The sequence below is a fragment of the Rhinolophus ferrumequinum genome, chromosome 8 (assembly GCF_004115265.2).
Source record: "Rhinolophus ferrumequinum isolate MPI-CBG mRhiFer1 chromosome 8, mRhiFer1_v1.p, whole genome shotgun sequence".
Lineage (NCBI taxonomy): Eukaryota > Metazoa > Chordata > Mammalia > Chiroptera > Rhinolophidae > Rhinolophus > Rhinolophus ferrumequinum.
In genome coordinates this window covers 28893491-28913078 of record NC_046291.1, presented here as the reverse complement: position 1 = coordinate 28913078, position 19588 = coordinate 28893491, and the positions used below count along the sequence as shown (strand labels likewise).

The window sequence follows — 19588 nt, the reverse complement described above, 5'->3', positions numbered from 1 at the left end:
ACCTTGTACCCAATTGGCAGTTATTCCCTCTTCTTCCATTTCACAAGCCCTTGGCTTTTACCAGTCTGCTTTCTGTCTGTATGGATTTACCCATTTTGGATGTTTTATATAAATGGGACCATATAACATGTAATCATTTCTATTTGGCTTCTAACAGTTAGCCTAATGCTTTCGAGGTTCATTTATGTGGTAGCATGTATCGGTATTTCATTCCTTTTTTATAGCTGAATACTATTCCTTATGTGAGTATGCCACATTTTGTTTATCCATTCATAAGCTCGTGAACATTAGAGTTGTTTCCACTTGAGCTATTGTGAATAGTGCTGTTATGAACATTCATGTACAAGTTCATGTTTGAATACCTGTTTTCAATTGTTTTGGGTATATACCTGGAGTGGAATTGCTGTCATATGGTAATTCTATGTTAAGCTTCTTAAAAAACTGCCAGCCTGATTTTCACAGCATCTGCACCATTTTATATACCCATCAGCAATGCACGAGGATTCTAATTTCTCCACGTCCCCACAAACGTTGTAGTTATTAATTTTTTAAAATATAGCCATCCTAGTGTATATGGACTGGTATCTCATTGTTGTTTTGAATTGCATTTTCCTAATGACTACTGACCTCGAGCATCTTTTTATGTGTTTGTTGGCCATTTGTATGTCTTCTTTGGAGAAATGTCTGTTCAACGCCTTTGCCCATTTTTTTAATTGGCTTGTCTTGTTATTGAGTTGTAGTTCTTTATACATTTTAGACACTTATCAGACATTTGATTTGCAAATATTTTTTCCCATTTGTGGGTTGTCTTTTCACTCTTATGGTGGTATCCTATGCATAAAAGTTTTTTATTTTGATGATGTCTAGTTTGTCTTTTTTTTTTTCTTTTTTTTTTTGGTGCTTGTCCTTTTGGTGTCATATCTAAAGAATCTTTGCCAAATCCAAGGTCATGAAGATTTATCCTTATGTTTTCTTCTAAGAATTTTATAGTTTAAGCTCTTACATTTAAGTCTTTGATCGATTTTTGGTTATTTTTTGTATATAGTGATGTAGAGGTCCACCTTCATTCTTTTGTATGTGGATATTCAGTTGTCCCAGCACTGTTTGTTGCAAGGACTATTCATTCCCCATTGAAAGCTTCAGCACACTTGTTGAAAATTATTTGACCATAGATATATGAGTTTATTTCTGGACTCTCAATTCTAGTTCCTTGATCTACATATCTCTCCTTATGTCAGTACAATATTCTTTTTTTTTTTAAATTTTATTGGGGAATATTGGGGAACAGTGCATTTCTCCAGGGCCCATCCAAGTCGTTTCCAGTCGCCATTTTCAATCCTTAGTTGCAGGGGCGCAGCCCACCATCCCATGTGGGAATTGAACTGACAACCTTGTTGTTGAGAGCTCACACTAACCAACTGAGCCATCCGGCCACCCCGAGTACAACATTCTTTTGAGTACTGTAGTTTTGTAGTAAGTTTTGAAATTGGAAAGAAAGAGTCCATCAACATCATTCTTCTTTTTCAAGATTGTTTTGTCCATTCAGATCCCTTGCAAATAATTCCGTGTGAATTTTAGGGTTGGCTTTTCTATGAGTGAAAAAAAGGCCATTGGGATTTTGATAGGAATTGCATTGAATCTGTAGATTGCTTTGGGTAGTATTTCCATTTTAACAATTTTCATGTCTTCCAGTTACATGGGCACTGTATGTCTTCATATTTATTTAGGTCTTCTATAATTTTTTCCAGCAATAGTTTGTCATTTCAGTGTAAAACTCTTGTACCTTTTTGGTTAAATTTTTTAGTAAGTATTATATTCTTGTTGATGCTATGCATATTGTAAATGGATTATTGATTTCATTCTTGGATTGTTCATTGCTAGTATATAGAAATATAACTAATATTGGCATGTTTATCTTGTATCCTGCAACTTTGTTGAATTTGTTTAATAGTTTTTAAACTGTTTTTGTGGATTCTTCAGAATTTTCTATATGTAAGACTATGTCATCTGTGAATGGAAATAGTTGTACAATTGTTCTTAGTATTGTCTCATTATCCTTTAAATTTCTGTAAGGTTGGTGATAATGTCCCCACTTTTATTTCTGATTTTAGTTATTTGCATCTTCTTTGTTTTTTATTGTCAGTCTAGCTAAAAGTTAGTCAATATTGTCAGTCTTCAAAGAACCAACTTTTAGATTTGTTGATACTCTCTATTGTTTTTCTATTCCTGATTTTACTTATCTCCCCTCTAATCTTTATTAGCTCTTTCCTTCTGCTAGATTTCAGTTTAGTTTGCTCTTCTTTTTCTATTCCTTAAGATATAAAATCAGTTTATTGTTTTGAGATTTTTTTTTTAAAATAAAGGCATTATTGGTTACAATTCCCGCTGAGCACTGCTTTTCCTGAATCCCATAAGTTTTAAAATATTGTGTTTATCTATCATCATCCTCTCTTGAGTTACATGTATTTTATTTAGTTCTACAGTATTTTTTCTATCTTTAAAATACACATACATGACAATAGTTTAGTGGTTACCAGAGGGTAAGGGGGGAAGAAGGTTTTAGAAGAGGGTAAACGGGGTCAAATATATGGATGGAAGGATAACTGACTTTGGGTGGTGAACACACAATGTGATACACAGATGATGTATTACAGGATTGTACACCTGAAACCTATGTAACTATACTAACAATTGTCATCCCAGTAAACTTTAATTTAAAAAATACACATACACAAAATTGTTATAATGTTATTGTTTATACAGGCAATGTTTAATTAGATTTCTCATAGAAATATTAATTTGCTTACCATTTTCCTAGCATCTCAGGAATTCCGTCTGGTGTCATTTTTGTTTTCTATATTTTTAGAAATTTCTTCCATGTAGGATCTGTTCATTGTAAACTTTGAGTTTTTAATCTTAAAGTGTTTTTCTCTCATGTTCTTTTGTGAAAAAATACAGAGGGTGCCAAAAAAATGTATACACATTTTAAGAAAAGAAAACTGTATTAAAATTGTAATACTCAATATATACCGAAAACAAAAGATGAATACAAGTCACATTTGACTTCTGCAATTACAAGAGGTGTTCAAAGTGGTTACCATCAGCGTCCAGACACTTTTGATTACCGCGAACTACTGCGTGAGCAACTTTGACCAAAGTGTCCACTTGTATATATTTGTTTGGCACCCCTGGTAGTTTTGAGCATATACAATTATATATTGATAGTTACTTTCTTTTTTATTATTCCTATTATTTCTGCTGCCATTGTTGCTATAGAATAGTCTGCTGTATATCTAACGTCAATACTCTGTAACTGATCCTCTTATCTCTGGCTGCAGTTTAGATTTTCCTTTCTCTTTATAATTTTGTACTTTTATTACATTGGGTTTGGCTTTCTTTTGATTTATCTTGGTATGTTTTGTACTTACTCCTTTATCTGTGGATCAGGTCTTCCGTTTTGAAAAATTATCAGCCATTTTCTCTTCAAATATTGTCTCTCATCCATTTTATATCCTTCTGAAACTCCAATTATAGATATGCTATAAACTTTTTCATTCTATTTTTCTAGTTTTTAAGTCTCTTCATATTGTTTATTTTCTGTTTTTCCTATGATGCACTCTGGGTAATTTTTAAAATCTGCCTTCCAATTGGGTAATTCCTTCTTTTCCATCTAATCTTCTATTTAATTTATCCATTGACTTTTTAATTTGAGCAATTATATTTTTCATTTCTTACAGTTCTGTTTGGTTCTTTTTCAAGTTAAACTTTTTTTTTTTTTATTGGAGAAGGGGTACAGGACTTTATTGGGGAACAGTGTGTACTTTCCAGGACTTTTTTCCAAGTCAAGTTGTTGTCCTTTCAGTCTTAGTTGTGGAGAGCGCAGCTCAGTTCCAGGTCCAGTTGCCGTTGCTAGTTGCTTGGGGCAGAGCCCACCATCCCTTGCAACCTTGTGGTTGAGAGGACGCGCTCCAACCAACTGAGCCATCCGGGAGGCAGTTCAACTCCAGGTGCCGTGTTCAATCTTAGTTGCAGTGGGTGGAGCCCACCATCCCTTGCGGGACTCGAGGAATTCAACTGGCAACCTTGTGGTTGAGAGCCCACTGGCCCATGTGGGAATTGAACCGGCAGCCTTCAGAGTTAGGAGCATGGAGCTCTAACCGCCTGAGCCACCAGGCCGGCCCCCTTAAGTTAAACTTTTGATAGACTGTTGTTGCCTGCTTATTCCTATGATTCATTCTTTTATTTCTTTAAACATTGAATAATTATTTTATATTAAGTATTATATGGGTCCCATATTTGAAATCTTTCAGGGGTTTCTAAATCTGCTGACTTTCTCTTACGGTGGTTTATTTCCATTGTGTTTTTGGCACTCTTTGATTGTAAACTTATATTTAATTGATCTTAATGTGAATTTTTCTTACTAGAAGCCAGGTTACACTATTGGTTTAAGACCTTTCAAGTCCCTAGTCTTATCTTGGGAGCTTTAAATTCTCTTTCCTACCAGCTGGTTGTCCAAGCCCCACTTTCCCAGCCACAAAACGTGTGTTAGCACTTGCCTTCGGGGAAATTTTCCTCTTTGCATGTTCTCATCACTTAGGATTTAACTTACAGCTTTTGCTTTTCTCTTTTCTGGTGGGAGGAGAGGGAGTGTGGAGAGTGGCCTCTGATTTTTACTTCCAGACACAAAATAAGATTCTGTTTTAGATCAACTCTATATTTTTCATTTTCTAGCACGAAAGCCTTCTGTGGTACCTAATCTGCCATGTTGTCATTAGTGGATCTTTCTTTCTAATTACTTTATTTTTATTTTTTTAATTAAAGTTTATTGGCGTGACAATTGTTAGTAAAGTTACATAGGTTTCAGGTGTACAATTCTGTAATACATCATCCGTATATCATATTGTGTATTCAACACCCAGAGTCAGTTCTCCTTCCATCACCATATATTTGATCCCATTTACCCTCATCTACCACCCCCATCCTCCCCTTGTAACCACTAAACTATTATCTGTGTCTATGAGTTTTTGTTTCATCATTTGTTTGTCTAATTCCTTTGTTGTTTTCAGTTTTATATACCACATATCAGTGAAATCATATGTTTATCAACTTTTTCTGTCTGACTTATTTCACTTAACATAATAATCTCAAGATCCATCCAGGTTGTCACAAATGGCACTATTTCATTTTTTCTTATGGCAGAATTGTATTCTGTTGTGTATATATACCACATCTTCTTTATCCAATTATCTATTGAAGGACACTTTGGTTGTTTCCATGTCTTGGCCACTGTAAATAAAGCAATGGACTATGGAGAAAAAGGAACCCTCATACACTGTTGGTGGGAATACTGATTGGTGCAGCCGCTATGGGAGGCAGTGTGGAGGTTCCTCAAAAAATTAAGAATAGAATTATCATATGACCCAGCAATCCCTTTTTATTTTTTAAACCCATTTTAAAAATTCATAAGTAATATATGTATAGTGTAAAAAATTCAAAACAGAAGGTTGTAAAGTAAAATTGCTCTTTTACAGCCCAAGAAGTAACTACAGGTTTTTAAAATTTTTGTAATAAGTTAGATTAGAATACAAGCGATAATTTAAAATCTTAAAGGAGAAGCAATTTTAAGATATTTTATAGTTACATATTAAAAATAAGTGATTTTATAGCCTATCACAATTTGTATTTCAGTATAAGTAGTTATATTTTGGAAATATGAAGTGGCAAATCTTGTAGATTTTATGAAATGGTTAATTTTATAATTGTATGTTTAGATGCTATCATAGAAAAATAAGTTTTCAATGTATTCAAATATATGTATTACTGAATAAGTCTAAAGTAGAAGGTATAAATTTAAAGTAGGGTTTTAGGTGATGGAGTTATTGTGTATGCTGGTGGTTAAGTGGACACGAGTTAAAATCCATGAACCTGTACACACACACACACACACACACACACACACACACACACGTTCAGTTTAAAGCATATTAATTTAAAAAATAAAATTTTAAAGATTTTAAAAAAAGAATTTATGCTGTCTTGAAAAATAAAATTAAATGGGTGAATTCTTAAAAATATTCTATGAATGTTTTCTATTATCCTAAATATATTCTATTTATTTTACATGATAATTTTTTAATGGTATTCTTCACCAGTTTCATTTTGACCCTACTCCATAAAACATTGTTCCTTTTAGATAATACAGACTCCCATAGTCTGTACTAGGCCAGGGTTTGTGAACCTTAGCACCATTGTCATCTTTGTTGTGGAGGCTGTCCTATAATTTTAAGATGTTTAGCAGTACCTCTAGCTTCTCTCATTAGATACCAGTAGCATTCCTCCCCTCCACCCCCGCCACCCCGTGTGACACCCTAAATGGCTCAAACATTTTGGAATACATATTGCTTCATTTTCAAAGCTTGTCAAGCCAATATTAAATGGAATGATTGTATGTTATGGTAAGAGTTCTGTATACATAATCTCCATTTATACCAAGAGATCTTTTCTAAAATTATTTAATGCTACAATAGGGCACACCCAACTCATAAAATTGAAAAGCTTTATTTGCATTAAATCTTTGTAAAATGAGAATTTTAGAAGTATTTGAAAGAGTATAACAGTACTTGTCATAAACAGCTATCTTAATAAGCCAGTACATGAGTGTAATTAAGGACAGAAAAATGAAATTACGTAACACTGATCTTTGCTCTGCCTTGAACGCATTCTGGTGCCTTAGCAATTAGTGATTTAACAAAAACGTTTATTTTCTTATTTGTAGAATGGAAATGGTTTAACTTAAGTTTTATAGGGTAACAGGGTAAGGGAGATGAGACATTTGTTTGACAAACATTCTATAAAAATGTTAAGTGCTTTAGTTGATCATATATTTAACTCTTTCAGTTATTAAATAATAGAAGAAAATGGAATGGAATATGATATCAGCATGGAACAGTCTAATGATTCAGTAATAGTCAATCATAATGATTCCGAAGACTCGAAAACAGATTCTCAGGTAATTTGAGGTAGGGATTCAACTGGGAACTTTTTCCCATTCTAGGGGAAAACAGCATGCCATTTCACAATGTTTATGCTCAAGGAATACTGTTATATTTAATGTATTCAAGGATTTTAGCATTTTATTATCTGCAAATCTATGACATTTATTTTATATATTCATAAAAATTTATGCACAACAAAAAAATCTGTATGTTGAATTATATTTCATTATTTCAAGTTGCATTTCCGTGGACTATTTTTCAACTTTATTTAAAATAAAATATAATAAAAATCAATTTCATTTAAGGACTACTTTTTGTCTATATCAGTCTGTGTGAATTGACAACTGTTGCAAAATGTAAAGTGAATAATTAATTGAAAATGAATGTCTTTCCATTTTTATTATAAACATTCTATTTTTTTTTTAAATTGTAATGTTATATTTTACAAACACTGAAGTAATTTATTTATTTATTTATTTTTTGGCAAAGCATCCAACCTGTATGGACTCCAGGGATCCTTCCTTTGGACAAAATGGTTCTGGTAGAGTTTTACCCATCACTACTCATGAAGCAGATAATTCACTCACATCACAGAATATACCAGGGTCCCTGACTCAAGCACAGACTCTTTCTGCAGAGCAATTCCACCTCATGGACCAAAATGGGCAGCCTATTCAATATGAACTTCAGTCATTGGGGGATTCTAATGCACAAATGGTGAGTATATTTTATAAACAACCAGTTTTTTTGTTATTTGTAAATATATATACAGTGGTACCTCGGTTTTCTAACGTAATCTGTTCTGGAAGACAGTTCAAGTCCTGAAATGTTCAAAAACTGAGGCATGGTTTCCCCATAAAAAGTAATGCAAAATGGATTAATCCATGCCAGACCTTGGAAACCAACCCCTAAAACTGCAAATTTAGCATGAATTTTACTATCTAATGATACCATAGATCCATAAAATTTACAGTGTTTGTAAACCGAAATGTCCGTCAATGGAGACATTCAAAAACCGAGTTAGCACCATATTTGTATTACTCTTACTAGATGACCTTAATTGCTTGACACTGTTGACTTAACATTGCTTTAAAAAATACTGTTTCCATGACATTCATTTATTTTCCATTTTATACAAGAAGTTTATTCGAATAACAAGACGCTTGACTTGAAGGAAAACTAGGATTTCTTTCTTTTTTTTTTTTAACAATCAACAACTTTTTTCAACTTGCAATGTTATTTTTTTTAAATAAATTTTATTGGGGAATATTGGGGAACAGTGTGTTTCTCCAGAGCCCATCAGCTCCAAGTCAAGTCCAGTCGTCGTTTTCAATCTTTAGTTGCAGGGAATGCAGCCCACCATCACATGCGGGAAGTGAACCCACATCCTTGTTGTTGAGAGCTTGCGCTCTAACCAACTGAGCCATCTGGCTGCACATCCAGAAGCTCAGTTGGAGCTCGTTGTCTTCAATCTAGTTGTGGAGGGCGCAACTCACTGGCCCATGTGGGAATCTAATGGCAACCCTGTTCAGAGCTCGCGCTCCAACCAACTGAGCCATCCAGCCACCTTAGGATTTATTTCTTTTAGAGTAATTTATCCCTACTTAAAAACAGATTGTGCTACATGTAACAGCTGTGTATAATAAAGTTATAAAGTTGTCCTTGGTTTTACAATGATAAATGAAAAACAAAATTCTTCAAAGGTTTACAAGGATTTTTATGTTGTTCTTTGTTAAACAGTGAGAGCAAAATAACTTACTGGAATATAAAGATAAGAGCTGAATGAGCATGCCACTGATCGAGAAAGGGGATATTTTCACAGAAGCAGTATTTTTTCCCATCCCATCTTCATTTGATGTCAATCAAAACATCCCATTGGCCATTTAGTTAAAAAAAATGTGAACGTCTGTGCGTATACATTAGTTATTTTATGTGCAATAAAGGAATAGGGAAGGGGAAAATGAAAGAATAAACTATATTGTAGTAGTCAGGGTGTGGTGGAACCAAATTGTCGTTTTCTAATTGAGAATGTCTTCTTGGTCTGGAGGAACTGAGTTCTAGAATAAAGTAGCAGATATCCTTTTTAGTAGACACTTCCTGTCTGCTGCTGGAACACAAATTGTATCTTCATCCTCCATTTCCAACTGTGCAGGTGTGTGTGCGTGTGTGTGTGTGTGTGTGTTTCATTGATTGTATAACCATCAAATCGGAATCCAAGCTGTTTCATTGACAAACCCTGTCATTCACAATAGGCTTTCATTAGTTTACTAAGAGGTGCATGCCTCTTAATCTTAAACTACACCACAGAACCATCCTGCCCTCCACCTTCAAGTAATATGATCGTTGTTCTCAGTCTTGACTCCTTCCTTGGCTTTTTCTCCACCATGGCGCTCACCAGAGTCTCCTCAGCTTCCGCTTCACAAGAGGTACCAGGTCCACACTGAATGAGCACACAAGTAGCACCAGGAGCGGCAGAAGCTCCATAACATGCGTTTTTAAGTTATGTAAGAACTTTAGAAGATTTTCTTTCAGGACTACAAATAGCGCTTCAAACCAGCCATTATGTCAAGGCACACTGGTGCTTTGAGATCAGTTGGAAATGTAACATAATCTGTAACTAGTGCTAAAGTGCCTGAGTTAACATATAATTTACATTTACTTTTTTTTATATACATTTCACTGAACTCAAGGTTATTGCTTTATTAACACCTCAGCCACTGATTTACATGCCACATGCTAGTGTGCTTTCTTGAAGAAGAAGCAGTGGAAGTACCAATGGTATACTGGAAATTAGACACACCTTTGCTGGTCTTTGTAGGCAGATATATATGTGTCATGTGAATAACAATGCATAAAGATGAAAATACTGCTTTAAAATGTGCCAAAAGTATGACCAAATTTGTAGTTTGAGTAGATTAAAGGAAAGATCGTTTTGAAGTAAACAAAGAAAATTACTGAGAAAACTTCCATTGCTCTCTGATTAATAAGAACATACTTATATTAGTAATATTATGAAGACTAATGTATCTTTTGTTTACCTGTATTTTCCAAATTTTCTACAATGAGTATTTATTAATTTCATTATAATTTTACCAAAAATTAATCCTTATTTGTGTTTCTACTCTAGAGCATTCTAGAGTTAATCCCTGACCTGTTAGTCCTTTATAATCCTGCTAAATTCTGGGGTTGAGAGTAACTTGGTTGAGAGGTGGCTAAATGTAGACAAGTCCTTTTTGTGTATGTTCAGGCTCATCAAATTTCTGGACCTACTTAAGGATGGAAATGCAAAGTAAGGGTAAGCTTCTGTCACCATACTGCATCACCAGCAGAAGTTAATATGTAACAAATAATCTAGATGTGAACCCACTACGTTTTAGTATTTCATGTCCAAAGTGAAATACTTTTGTAATATCTCCTGTTATTTGACATTTATTCTGCTTTCTCTCAGAACATTTAGAAAGTCTGTATGTTCTGATAGAAGGATCAAGGAGTCTAACTGTATAAAGGGTTAGCATTTTATACACAGTACCTTTTCTAAAAGTCATGTTAAAGTTGTTTGTTTGACTTTTAAAAATACTGAGTTCTCTTTGTAATTGTATTAAACTTATATACAAAGTGAGTATGCTGGTGATTTTACATTGTTTGGAGTAAGAGATAATACAGAGAGTTATTTAAAGGTATAAAGTAGGAAACATGTGGCATGTAACATGGAAATAAATGTAAGAAACAGAGTGTAAGAAAGTATATTCTTCAAAGAACCAAAGAACAGAAAGTGGTGATATTCTGGGAAACTTAGTGGAACTTTTTGGTTTTTATTGTTTAATACATTGTAATTTTTACAGGAGTTTTAAGTTCACAGTAGAATTTTGTAGAAGATACAGAGATTTCCCATCCCTGTCTCCCCCCAACTCAAATGTATAATCGCCCCCCCTTTATCAACATCTCCCACCAAAGTGGAACTTTACCACTTACCAGTTGTGAGACTATGGAAAAATTTTTTATGTCTCAACATTTTCATCTCTAAAATGAGGGAAATAATATCGACCATAGAGATAGGCATGTCTTTAATAATTTAATAACTCTGTTAAATTATTGTAGGCCTATGTTTTTAATTTCTTTTTTAATGTTTCCAAGATGATTGTTGCCAGCCCATCAGAAAATGGACAGGTGCTTCGTGTAATTCCATCTACCCAGACAGGAATGGCACAAGTGATTATACCTCAGGGACAGCTTGTGGATGCGAATAGTCCTCTAGGTGAGTAATAATGGGGTATAGGGGATTTTAGGATGTTGTAAAGAACAAATGTATATTTAGGAAAATCACCTCATGAAAGTCGATGCTAAAATTGATCTCTTTGGGTAAGAATGTAAACTGAAGAATTAGAAAAAGTTTCTTAGCCCAAATAAATTTCAAGTGCATTTTTCAACTCCTGTCTAGGTTAGCTGTCTATTTCATTTTGGAATTCTGTGAAGCTGGTTGACTCTTGCTTCCTCACAAATGACCAGTGAGCATAAAATAAATTCTTCTTAATTATTATAACAGTAATAATAGCAGCAACAATAACACGATAGTGCTAATAACTACTGGAGGAGAGTTTACATTTGTATTTTTATCAATATTTTTGTTAGCCATGTGACTTACTTTTTCTTAATTATTGTTTTTATCCTGTTTGCTCTTTTCCTCTTTCCTTTGTTCAGATTCAGAAAGGGACTCATAATCCCCATTTCTTCTTATTTTATTTTTTCTTTACCTGTTTAATAATATCTCTATTAGCTTGCTTCCTTTTTCTTCCCTTGCTTTTCTAACATCATAGCTATACTGTTTTGTCATTCATTCAGAGTTAATGATTTAGAGTAGATATTTTTACCTTAGCGTTATAATTCTTTGTCTTTGTTAATAGTTATTAAAACTTTAGGAAAAAAACATAGCTTGCACAAAACATTATACATGGTACAGAAACAAAAAAGTCAGTTTTACATTTTCTTATTATACTGTGAAACTCTTAATAAACAATTACTTCTACCACTTTTATATCCTAACTGTTCAATATAAGTTCCAAAAACTTAATTGAAGAATTTTAATGGTCAGTATTATAATTGGAAAGTAAAAAAGATTATCAGAGAAATTCTCAATAAAGCATTGTAAGTTTTGTTATGTTTAGCTTCAGAACATATTTTCCCTTTTCTATTTCAAATACATGAGTTCTAGTTAGTTACACTCTCGTGGTCTTATTCAAGATACTGATGTTGCATTGTTCTTGTTATTGTTAAGATGCCTCTGAGGAAAAACCCAGCGACAGAAACTTACCAACTGTAAGAGTGGATGCTCTAGCAGACAATAACAGCAGTTACATTCTTCATCCTCAAGCATCCCTCACATTGCCCAAAAAGACAGTGACCAGGTGAGTTAATGGGAAGGAGAAGCTCATCTTTTGATATCATCATGGAAATATTTTTTAAATTATTAAATCTAAAGGTGGCTAACTATAGAAAAGAAATTCAGGGAACAGAATAGCTGTCATCAAATATACGAGTATTTTAAATTATTTTAATGGTATCTTGGCAACAAGGAGACTACTCTAGAAGCTATAAATGTCCAAACTGCTGCTTTTCCTAGTGACATTTGCCTGTGATCTTTTGAAGCCAACTGAAAACATCTGACACTAATGGAGTTTTTAGAATAAAGAAATATTCATTCTAGTTTGTAAAATTTTTAATGGTTTCATCACATTTTTATGCATGTAATTCCTCTGTGGTAAAATGTTTAAAATGTTTTTTGTTAACGTCTGTTTCAGCTTTTATTTTTGCTTTATAGTAACACTTTATAATAATTTAGGGAAATATCGGCATGGTAGGAGAACTGACTCTGGATGGTGAACACACAATGTGATATATAGATGATGTATCACAGAATTGTACACCTGAAATCTATGTAACTTTACTAATAGTTGTCACCCCAATAAACTTTAAAAATATAGAGAGAGACATGGTTTTTGTATGTATATTATTTTAATTGTTCTATGAAAATATTTTTAAATTAACACAATATGACATTTAGTCTTAGAATTTAACATATATGTTATTCTTAACAAATTACTTGGAGATATTTTATTACCTCACTTTTTGATAAATGAAAATAATTATATAATGAGAAGAGTATATAATATACTTTTAGAGAGAGACATAAAATATTTGAATTTTTTGGAACTACAGGACTTTGGAGAACAAACTTAGGCCTTTGCTTTAGCATTTACTAAAATAGTAATGATTAAAGAAAATTTTAATTAATACACCCATCAGATCAATCACTCATTATTATTACAGTTTCTTATTGGTGATCTTAATTTGTTGTCTTTGACCCTGGCTAAGAGAATAGCACAATTGAATCTTGTGAGTATGTGTGTGTGTATCTGTGTGTGTGTAAATAATTTGTAATACATATTTATATATATTTCTGCCCTGTCCCAGAATGCTTGAAGAACCCTTTCTGGCTCCTCTCCAAACACTTTCTTCTAACACACCTATCTGGGCCTGCCGTCTTCGGAGCTGTGAGGTGAGTTAAAAAAATTCCTTACCTAGATTCATTTAACTTGTTTTAACTATAATTCATCCCAAAATGTCCACTTTTGAGTACAGCTAATAGAGGCTGTATCCATAATATTTTGTTTAGGTTTATGCTAAATCTGATTTCATCTTATTCTTTTATTTGTTAGAGATTGTAAGCTCTGTTAAAGCAGAGATTATATAAATCCTTTTACACTTCACTATCTTTTCTTTTCTTGCAATTCTTTTCCTTTGCCTTCCATGAAACTTTGCCATCAGGTTTCTCTGTTTTTTTTTTTGGTTTTTTTGTTTTTTTTAATCTTTTGATGATTCCTTTTCTTTCTTTGCTTGCACTTATTTCTTTTCACATTCTCAGTGGAAATTCTTCAAGGTTCACTTTTTGACCTTGTTTTGTTTCTCTATATGCACAGATGTACACATTTTTTATTATAATCTAAGCACATTCAAAAGGGGAAACCTAGTTAGCTACTAAATCTGTGTCTGTTAGATAAAAGTAATTATGCTAATTTCCATAAAATAAAATAAAAACATTAACTATTTTTGGTACTTAGGTCAGAGAGGATCAAAGAAGGATCTTTATAGAAAGAATCTTGATATAATGAACAAATTCTTTGACATCATTTTTATACAAGATCCCAGTTTTCATAGGATTTCAGATAGACTCATGGTATCCTATCAAAATCAATTTCAGGAAAGAAGCCCTCTGGGAACCAGTACTTTGTGGCTAGTTTTATACTGAAATGGTTGGATACACGGGTGGAATTTTAAATATCTGGAAGAATGGATATATAATAAGTTCTTCAAGCTATCTTCCCTAAATATTATTTCTCTAAAACAAGGTTTTGATAAAGATAGTGTGGCAGTGAATTTGGCATTCTCTAACAAATACTTGGATAATACTTATTTGATGAGGCTGGTGAATTCATATCAGACCCATTGGTTGTAATATATTGATTGGAGGGGAGAAATGACATTCTCTTTTGAGAGCTGATGAGTCTTTCATCTTGGACAACCACATCATTAAATTTTTTTTTTATTGGTTTCAGGTGTACAAAACAATGTAATAGATATTTACACCCATCACAAAATGATAATCCCCCCGCAGTCTATTATCCCTCTGACATTGTATATACCGTGTCTCCCTTGAAAATAAGACCTAGCTGGACAATCAGCTCTAATGCATCTTTTGGAGCAAAAATTAATATAAGACCCAGTCTCATATCATATCATATCATATCATATCATATCATATCATATCATATCATAAAGACCTGGTCTTATTTTACTATAAGACCGGGTTTTATATTAATTTTTACTCCAAAAGATGAATTAGAGCTGATTGTCCGGCTAGGTCTTATTTTCAGGGAAACACGGTAGCTGTTACACTAATATTGACTATATTCCCTGTGCTGTACTCCATATCCCATGACTATACATACGTCTGTGTGTGTGTGCGTGTGTGTATTTAATTATAACTGACATTCAATATTATTCAGCTTCAGGTGTACAGTACAGTGGTCAGTCATCTACACAGTCCATGAAGTGGTCTCCCTAACAAGACAGGTGCCCATCTGACACCCTACAAAATCTTTACAACATCATTGATTATATTCCCCAAACTGTCTTTCATATCCCCGTGGCAATATTGGGACTACCAATTTGTACTTTCTAATCCCTTTTCCTTCTCCCCCCACCCCACGCCCCTCCCATATAGCAACCATCAGGTTTTTTTTTCTCCTTATATCTTTGGGTCTATTTCCGTTTTGTTTGTTTGTTTATTCTGTTCTTTAGATTCCACATATAAGTGAGATCATATGGTATTTGTCTTCCTCCATTTGACTTATTTCACTTAGTATAATATTCTCTAGGTCCATCCATCTTGTTGCAAATGGTAAGATTTCATTCTCACATCATTAAATTTTTTGTATAATGAAACATATTTGCTAATAATTTTGTTATTTAATTTTTACTACATGCAGAAAATTGGAGATTCATACCGTGGCTACTGTATAAGTGAGACTGAATTAGAAAGTGTCCTAACATTTCATAAGCAGCAAACACAGACTGTTTGGGGGACCCGCCAATCTCCTAGCCCAGCCAAGCCAGCTACACGTTTGATGTGGAAATCGCAGTATGTTCCATATGATGGAATCCCATTTGTCAATGCAGGTACTTTTTAAAAGAATTATTTTAAGAGGTTCAGCAGTAGCCATGATCTGTTGTGAAAATGTGTTTTTTCTAAGGCGATACATTTTCTTTTGGTAGATGACAACCGAATGTTAATTGATAAAAAAAATATGTTAAACTAAAAAGAAAACTTATGGTAAATATAACCAATTATTTTATGTTATAAAATTGCATTTTAATATATTAAATGAATAATGCTTCCTTTAGATATTATGCTGAAAACAGAAAATAAAAATATTGAAATTTCAGGTAGACCTATTCAATACAAATTACATAGTAAATTATTTTAAATATGTTTATCTCTTGGGGTGTTTTTTTTTCCATGCAATCCAGATATTCTCTCCTTCTCTCTTGATTTGTCTTATGGGACAAATTTGTGTCCATTTTATATAGTTTACAACCGTGGACTTACTGTATAGAATTTGTATATAATTAGGAGTTGTTATATAGCATTCTAATATTAGGGTTCTCAAGCATTGGGTGTATTATACACAGTATTCTCAAACACTGGGATAGTGTTTACTAAAGCAGCAGAGTTTCAAATAATTCCCAGAGATTCACACTCAGACTAGTTGGATCCCACAGAACCTAGAAATAAGTGATTTATTTCAGGACTATGTGGGTACTGATTCACCTGGAAGAGTTATAGCCTCATCCTGGAACTCTGAGGGTAAAAAGAAATACTTAGAGGAAGATAAGATAAATCTAACTGCTTCTGCCCAGTTTTATCAGTACTCTATAAAAGAAATGCAACATTCTTCCTCTCCTTAGTTCTAATCCCCTTCTTAACTCTTCATAGGCAGCCACTACATGAATTTGGTGTATATCTTGCCAGTCTATATGTTTATACTTTACCATACATGTTTGTGTATTTATAATAATATATTTTATTGTTTTTGATATTTAAAAATGTACGTAAATAGTAAACTGTAAACATTGTTATGTAAATTTGTTCACTCACCCTTATGTTTTGAAATCTATCCTCGTTACTTATAGATCCTACTTAACTCAATTTAATTATTATACAACATTCCAGCATATGACCAAACCACAATTATTTTTCTACTAACAATCATTTAGGTTGTTTCCAACTTTTAAAATATCACAAAGAATGCAATAGTCAGGTCTCCACAATAAACATTTTCTGTTGAAAAGATGTAATTAATTTTTCTGGAGTATATGTGTTAAAGTGGAATTGCTGAGTTGTGAAGTATGCCCATTTCATCTTTACAAGAGTCTCTCAAGCTGCTCACTACAGTGGTTGTACAGGCCCAAAATCTGTTCTCTAGAATTTTTTTGGATAGTATTTTAGAATTCTGAATTTTTGGAATGTAATGTGGTAATATTACAAAATACTTCTAGCAATCATTCTATAGACAATAGCACTTGATCAAACACAGTAATACTTTTTGGACAGTCATACTAGAAGAAATAAATAAAGACTATAAATAGCCTTATAAAGCTCAGGTCAGGTTTTGCAGCCAAATGAGTCCCTCAAAATTTTGTTTTTTGAGTTCAGATTCAGAAATGCACATCAGGGGTTGATGGCCTGTACCAATTTTTACTCTTTTCAACGACGTATGAAAATTTACCTTTCTCACAATCACTCTATAACTTAGCATTGTCAGACTTTTAAAAATCTTTGTATTATGAAATTTTCAGATGTATATCAAAGTAGAGGTAATAATTATGAAATCCCCTGACTCCATGTATCCATCATCCAGCTTCAACAACTGTCAGCATGTAGTCAGTCTTATCTATACCCCTAACCACTTGCTCATTCCCCACCACCAAGATGATTTTACAGCAAATTCCAGATATCATATCATTTTCATCTATAATTACTAAAATATATAATATATACTAAAGTATATATCTTAAGTGATAAGGACTCTTTAAATACATAATGAGTATTCCATTAACCCCCTTTAAAAATAATTAACAGTAATCTCTAAATGTCCAATATTCACATTCCTTCACTTATCTCATAATTCTTTTTCCCTAGGTTTGTTGAAATTTACATCCACACAGAGTTCACAGATTATATTTGGGTAATATACTTAAATTTTTTTTCATCTAAAAATTTCTCTCCTGTTTCCCCCAGGTAATTTGTTCTATAGAGTTTGCCATATTCTGGATTTTGCTGATTCCATCTCTGTGGTGTGTTTAACATGTTCTTTTATCTCCTGTATTTCCTTTAAACTGTTAGATCTAGAGGCTTAACTAAATGAAGATTTAATCTGCGTAAAAGTATTTTGTAAGAATACTTCATAGATTCTGTATAGTTCTTATTGCTACCTATGTATAACACCTTTCTGTGATGTTAAGATTGATCAGTTGATTCAGTTGTTTTAGAATATTGTCAATTTTTTTTTATTTTTGCCAATCTGAAGAGTGTGAGATAGTATTTTTTTTTAATTTTTATTAAATTTATTGGGGTGACATTGGTTAGTAAAATTATATAGGTTTCAAGTATACAATTCTGTAATACATCATCTATATATTACATTGTATGTTCACTACCCCAAGTCAGTTCTTCTTCCAGCACCATATATTTGACCCCTTTTACCCTTTTCTACTACCTCTCCTCCCCCCTTACCCTCTGGTAGCCACTAAACTGTTGTCTGTGTCTATGAGTTTTTGTTTGTCTTGTTGATTTGTTGCTTTCAGTTTTATATCCCACATATGAGTGAAATCGTATGGTTCTTAACTTTTTCTGTCTGATAGGATTTTACTATTGTTTTAATTTACATTTCCTCATTTACTAGTGAAATTCAACATCTTGTTATTTGTTAATTTAATATCCGTTTCTTTCTTTCTGAATTGCCTGTTCATAACCTTTATCCATTCTTCTATTAGGTTGTGTTTTTTTAAAAAAATTATTTATGGTTCTTTTATTCTGCATGTTAATTTTTTTGTTATATGTATTATAAAATACTCAAACTGTTATTTTCATTTTACCTTTATTTATGGTGTCTTTTAAGTAGAAGTTTTACATTTTTATGTTAGCTTTACCAACATTTTAATTTATGATTGGTGTTTTTATGGGTTTTTTTTGAGAATTTTTTTAAGTGTTTATTTGAGCCAAAGTGATGATAATTGCTGGGCAACAAGATCTCAAATGCTTTTTTTTTTTTTTAAATTTTATTGGGGAATATTGGGGAACAGTGTGTTTCTCCAGGACCCATCAGCTCCAAGTAGTTGTCCTTCAGTCTAATTGGGGAGGGCGCAGCTCAGCTCCAAGTCCAGTTGCCATTTTCAATCTTTAGTTGCAGGGGCGCAGCCCACCATCCCATGTGGGAATTGAACCGACAACCTTGTTATTGAGAGCTTTCGCTCTAACTAACTGAGTCATAGGCTGTCCCTCTGGAAGCTCAGTGGTAGCTCGTTGTCTTCAATCTAGTTGTGGAGGGTGCAGCTCACTGGCCCATGTGGGAATTGAACCTGTAATCCTATTGTTCAGAGCTGGCACTCTAACCAACTGAGCCATCGGCCACCCTGGGTGTTTTTGGTTTGATATTTAAAAAGTTTGCTGTACCCTTGATAGAGTAGGATATCCAACTTAAAATCTTAAACCGTATAGTTTTCACATCTACTTATTTGCATTATCTATTGTTATGTAACAAATTACCCCAAACTTGGTGGCTGAAAACCACAAACATTTATTATCTCCGTGTCTGTGGGTCAGGAATCCAAGAGCAGCTTAGCAAGGTGGTTCTGCCTCATGTTCTCTTACAAGACTGCAGTTAAGATGTTGGCTGGAGCTGCCGTCATCTCATGGCTTGACTACGGCTGGATCTGCTTCCAAGTTCACTCATGAGGCTGTTGGCAGGCCTTATTCC

At 33.3% G+C, this 19588-nt stretch overlaps 1 protein-coding gene and 1 pseudogene across 5 annotated transcripts in view; one reads left to right on the top strand and one right to left on the bottom strand.

Moving 5' to 3' along the window:
* Positions 1 to 19588, top strand: part of CARF (calcium responsive transcription factor) — a 62886-nt gene that overhangs the window by 10618 nt on the left and 32680 nt on the right. For 3 of the 5 annotated variants that reach the window (XR_004423700.1, XR_004423701.1, XM_033112633.1), the window contains 6 exons: positions 6898 to 7009; positions 7485 to 7712; positions 11130 to 11250; positions 12268 to 12397; positions 13464 to 13548; positions 15539 to 15728. Coding sequence is in view for 1 of the 5 variants with exons in the window: in XM_033112633.1 (XP_032968524.1) it covers positions 6923 to 7009; positions 7485 to 7712; positions 11130 to 11250; positions 12268 to 12397; positions 13464 to 13548; positions 15539 to 15728 (841 nt within the window). In the remaining 4 variants the exon portion in view is untranslated. Of the gene's footprint in view, positions 1 to 6897; positions 7010 to 7484; positions 7713 to 11129; positions 11251 to 12267; positions 12398 to 13463; positions 13549 to 15538; positions 15729 to 17751; positions 17798 to 19588 lie in introns of those variants that run through there. The other 2 variants (XR_004423702.1, XR_004423703.1) reach the window with 2 other exon arrangements.
* Positions 9079 to 11055, bottom strand: LOC117025903 (small ubiquitin-related modifier 2-like; annotated as a pseudogene).